Source organism: Sphaeroforma arctica, assembly GCF_001186125.1.
Source record: "Sphaeroforma arctica JP610 unplaced genomic scaffold supercont1.922, whole genome shotgun sequence".
Taxonomy (NCBI): domain Eukaryota; class Ichthyosporea; order Ichthyophonida; genus Sphaeroforma; species Sphaeroforma arctica.
This window is the reverse complement of record NW_014039636.1, coordinates 15,843-21,573: the sequence shown is the minus strand read 5'-3', so window position 1 is coordinate 21,573 and position 5,731 is coordinate 15,843. Positions and strand designations below refer to the sequence as shown.

The 5,731-nt window shown below is 42.4% G+C and overlaps 1 protein-coding gene across 1 annotated transcript; it reads left to right on the top strand.

Moving 5' to 3' along the window:
- Positions 1-2,186: 2,186 nt before the first annotated feature.
- Positions 2,187-2,798, top strand: SARC_09268 (hypothetical protein; the record flags this gene model as incomplete). Its single annotated transcript, XM_014296725.1, has 1 exon — positions 2,187-2,798. A coding segment is annotated over one exon (612 nt), but the record flags the coding sequence as incomplete, so codon positions are not given.
- Between the last annotated feature and the right edge of the window lie 2,933 nt (positions 2,799-5,731).

Here is a 5,731-nt window from a genome sequence, read left to right as displayed (position 1 = left end):
ATACTGATTTGACAAACAGTGTTGGTATCAAATTATCCGCTACGGAAGGATGAACGAAATCCAAGCCCTGCGTGGTTCACTACACGGTGTCTATAATACTATAACTAAGCGCCACAGTCCCAACCACCCGTCGCCAACTAAACAACCCCAGCGCCAGCGTACCAAAACCGCAACAGATCGTACTCGCGTGTAACAATAATCTCGTAATGGCGAAGCTGGACGCGGAAACACAAAAAGACAACTGAGTCGCTTGCTTTGTGGAATAAACGATCCCTCCAGACAACATATCACCACCTCAGTACCAACAAAACACTAATCTCTCCAGTTTCTGATGTTTTCCATAAACGAAGGTTGCACGCCGGGAGCGGGAGTGAGCCAGTAGCTAACTGTAGCCGCTCATGTGGGATTGCTTCCCCTTGAGTACTCAAGCGGCCGATAGTTTCCAAGTGCACCTGCACCTCTTTATTGCACGCGTGGAAGTAGTGAGCACCCTCACACTCGGGGCCTCTTACCAGTCTGTGTCGTTTGTGCGGTTTCTCGGTGTCTTCGCTCTGGTATAGCCGCGGCGCTTTGGCCTTTTTCTTCACGCCCTCCACGTATTTGTCCCAGAACGTAGCCGTTGCCCGAAATTTAAGGCCCAGGTGCATATCGCCTGCGGTCTCAGCGATATGTGTTCCTAATTCTGATCGGTATTGGTACAGTTGAGTGTCCAAAATAGGCCTTTTTTGTCCTTGTTGTGTGTAATCAGGGTTTAGCAGCTATTTGTATTAGCAGATGCTTTGAACTTATGATGTCTGTACAGGTTGTAAGTAGACCACGGGACCCCCCGAGTGTGTGCGTTTCAGCTGACTGCAGGTCTTCTTGGGCAACTATGTAACCAAAGAAGCGTAAATCTGGATCCCAGCAACTCAACAGGTGCTTTCTCGAGTGCATCACTTTGGCGCCGTGGACCTCTTTGACATCACCGTCCAGCAGAAGGATATTGGAGCCCTGTGTGTTACACAACGTGACGTGACAAGAGTGGTGATAGAGCGGGCACGAGGATTTAAATAGACATTTCAGTTGGGTATGTAAGAGTCCGATCATGCCTAACTGACACGTCGAGCAAAACACAACACTAATGCTGCGAGGAATAGTTACGGGTCCACAATCAGCTCATGCGAGGTGAAGCAGTACACAAACCTCTTGTATCGTACATGCACCTTTTTTTGCACGACTACAATTACAGATACACACCCATACAAACACTCTAGCGTACACATACACCCCAGAATATCCACCTGAGGGTTGATGCGACACATCACGCGAGCTGCGCGAGATGCGCACTGGTAGCCGACCGCGATACAATATCGCGAATGGCCTTCCACTCCATCAGTACATTCACCGCCCCACCACTCGGCTTAGACCTCCACACAAAGTCGGACTGCGGGGCATGCTCGATTACAACCGTTACTGTTACCGGTGCCCGGATCTGATCCGACAGGTTGTCGAGCGGCAGTAAATAATAATTTACAAAATGAGAATAAGGCACATAGTAACGAGCGTTACAAGGATATGTCTCGTTATGGAATCAAGGTAACCCAGCCGTCCAACCAGGCAACCCCTTGCACGATCCTTTCGTCATAGATAGCTTGCATCTTCTGTATGAAATTAATCGTTAAATACTGAACAAAGTCGCTAAATGTATATTCAAAATGTGGAAAAGTCACTAAATGTACATTCATCTATTCTGCCGATAAAAACGTCTGGCCCGATAAACGATACGATCGTTTTTACAAAATGGTTTTAAACCCAAAAAAAACCCCCCAAGAGGTTTTAGCCGTAGGTCGTAAATGAGTAGTCGTTAATAGTAGTTTTTATTTTTGAGATAAAGTATTCTCAGTATAGACCAATGAAAACCAACCAACCCTATTAACGGCTGCAGCTAGCCTGATAACCCCCATACTAAGTCTAACCTCTAACACTCATAGTATTGTCCGTTTGGCGTTTCGACTTGTGCAGCTACGCCGCGCGCTTTAAGAGTTTAAGCCCGCGCAGGACAACAAAACCACCAAATATTGAAATATATCAATATGATTTAATCATAGTTACCGTAACGGAAAGTCAAGAGTGTTCCATCCTCTCCAAGTACTCCTCTAGTGGTAGCAGCGCCCGTCCGTGAGCGATTTGCTAACTTTGCCACACAGGAGAAGGAGCGATTGGCGGAGGAGACCATAGCTCAGGAGGCAGGTCCAATAGCTCGGGAGGCGTCTAAGAAGAAGAAAGAAGCTGCAAAGCAAAAGAGGGAGGAAAAGATGCGTAGGAAAGAAGAACTCAAGAAGATGAAAGCGGCGAAGGAAAAGTCGGAATCCGAGAAGGCTAAACGTAAGGCGAACAAGGATACACAAGTGCAGAGAAAAAGGAAGAACCAGAGACTTGCTACCAGTGGCACTATGGCAGTAGCTACAGAAAGTATTGCTCAGTCGACGCGCGAACAAAGAGAAATCCTTGGATTGCGGTCCCCGTCCGCATCGCCTCCCCTGGGACCTTTCCCTAAAGCAGCACCACCACCTCCTCCTTCTCCGCTACCGCGTGCACCACAGTACCAACACATACCACTACACCAACACATACCACAACACCAACACCCAGCCGAAGATTGCGTAGGATTGCTATTGGCCCTTGATCCTACATCACATGACAATCACGCCCCTGCGACAGATACTGTCGGCCAGTACTACGAGAACACAATGTCAACACGGAACCCAAATCTACCCGACGCAAAACAGAGCCCCTGTGAACCATTCGTATACTATTAACAACTTATTCTGCCCGCAAAACATATTATATAATAAAAAGTATTAATAAAGAATAAAGTTTTAGTCGATCTTAAATTGAACTTCATACCGAAACCTTTATTATTCTTTATTCTTTTGTTCCTGACTGTGTACCATGTCTATACCGCACCCAGATTGATACGGTTTTATGGGCTTATAACCCAGATTGATATGGTTTTATGGGCTTGTACTGTTATACACATTACTAAGGATTATAAAGGTTAATTATATACATTCTATGTCAATATAACCCAATATTAGAGTGCCCACAAACCATCTAAAACTTACTATTGAATAAACGACCAGTCGTTTATTATATATTTTATCCTACCGGTTTAAAACCGTCGTAAATACCCCTTAATAAACGACAACCCGTGTGTCGTTTATCAGGCCAGGACAACGTACTGAAAATGGATCAAATACATACAAATGTACATTTAGCGACAATTACAAATTTTTATGTACATTTAGTGACTTTATCGTACAAAATTTGTTTAAATTTAAATTAGAGAGCCTTCGGCTATAACAATTTTTGACGTATAAATTTGTTGAGGGAGGTTATGTTGTTTATTATTATTTGTTGTTTGTATATGCTACTTCATTCAAGCTTATCTCACTGCCTAGTGCGCAACTCACGTGATCGATGATGCTCTTTTACAGGACCATATGAGAATTGTATTTCCATCTTAATATATAAATCAGCTCTAACAGGAGTTGGCATACTATCTAATATGATATTTGTAGCGTTTCTTATACAATGAAACAATCGCCAGGTTCCAATGTCCGTTCCTTTGATTCCACGGGATCAAAATTTCGGACACCTGTGCTGCTCCCCTTGTCGACATTCGCAGCCTACACAGCATGTAGCTTGTTTGATTTGTGTACAACTCATCTGTGTATTTGAAATAACGTATAGAGCATGAAAATCTCAGATCGTGTGTTTCATCCCTGTAGCATATAAAGTAATGAGTATCGTTAGATAAAGCACAGAACATGATATTAAGTGCTGAAAATTTCGGACACCTGTGCTGCTCCCCTTGTCGACATTCGCAGCCTACACAGCATGTAGCTTGTTTGATTTGTGTACAACTCATCTGTGTATTTGAAATAACGTATAGAGCATGAAAATCTCAGATCGTGTGTTTCATCCCTGTAGCATATAAAGTAATGAGTATCGTTAGATAAAGCACAGAACATGATATTAAGTGCTGAAGCTGTGTGCATTTCTTGGACTTTTACACACATAGCAGTTGTTCTTATTTTTGTTATACATCCACACAATATTTTGCAGATGCGTGAGTCGGTTGTCAGTTGGCACACTCGCCGCCATTTTGAACCTGATAGAAATAGAAAAATCATTTTTTTTATTTTTTTGCATCGAACCGAGGTGTCATAATAATAAAAACAGCACTGGAAAGTCACTAAATGTGCATAAAAAAGTCTCTAAATGTACTTTTTAAATTTCTAGTTTGAAAAGTTTGAGAAAGGAATTGAATGTCACATTTAGCGATTTTAATTGGGCAATTAGAAAACGTACCCGTAAATCTGTATGTACATTTAGTGACTTTCCCATGTAGGCTATGTACATTTAGAGTATTTCTTCTTAAACACTGGGGGGAGCTCTTATTGTCCTCTTATGGCTGTCCTGTGGTAGGCGTCACACGAAGTAAGCGTTCTATACTCGCCTCATTAATCTCAAAAAGAAGAAACAGGGTGAAAGGGTGAACATTCCGAGTTGTCCAAAATAATCCTAATCCCTGCGCATCTCCATCAATTCCAACTTTTGTTCGTAATTTCGAAGTTGTGCGTCCAGTGGTATTCTAGGTTTTAAATTCATGCACGTCAGAACTTGTTAAGACGCGTTGTCTTACAAGTCCTGATTCTATGTCCGCACAATAACAGCAACAGTGGCTTTCTTAATTGACATACTCTGTAATTTCTGTTCGTTATTAACAATGAAGTCCAAAAATGCCATATATGTAGCTCTGTCTGCGATTGAATTGAATCTAATTTGTATAACTTTGCATTCTTGTGCCAATCCTAAATAAATGCGTGTAGCTCTTGTGCGGGTTGTCGAAAAAGTAGCTTCCTTGTAGATTAGGCGGCCATTCCTTTGGTACCTGTCTGTCTGATGTTACAAAACATGTCTTCAAGGTCTCATTAGATGTACGGATTAGACCCTGTAACTCTCGTGCATTCTCTAAAGGTCCCGTCTGTTTTTCCTTCAACACTCATTGGCTAAGAGTGGGAGTCTGCTCTCCATCTCTGCTGCCGTAGACTCACCAATGCAAGCTTTTTAAGTTTCTGTACTCTTGCGGCGTTTTGTAGTAAACACATCAAAATACGATACTGAAACCTACTGAGTCTTCCTGAGGCTCAATGCGGTGTATTTATTCTTATATTTGATTGTCTACGTGGTCTACAAATAATTCATCTCGTGTGAATTAATTGTAAACTAATTCTAACTACACACTGATAGTGGTTTAAGAGGACTTTTACTACACTCCCCTCAAGCTCAAGCGTCACCAGTGATTGAAGAGCTTCAAAAATAAATGACCTCTTAAACTATTGAAAATTAAACAAATAAAACTAGTAGTGTAAATTAAACAATATATATACATATATATAAACTAGTGAAAATCCTTCTGCTGAGTAAGTTCGTGCCTTGGAGACTGGTCTTTTGAACCATCCCGGCTGTGCTCGTATATTTTCACCCCCCAAAAAGCTAGGGTATCCGCTGGTATGTTTTCACCCCCCCCCCATAAGCTAGGTATCCGCTGGAGTTATACTCGCCTATAAGTTCGAGTTGTGGAATCGTCGTTCGCCTCTACACCATGGTGAAATCTCACGAGGAGAGACAAACTCCGATCCGGAAGTAGATGATAGACATCTAGTATTCATCAACGTAGCGTTGG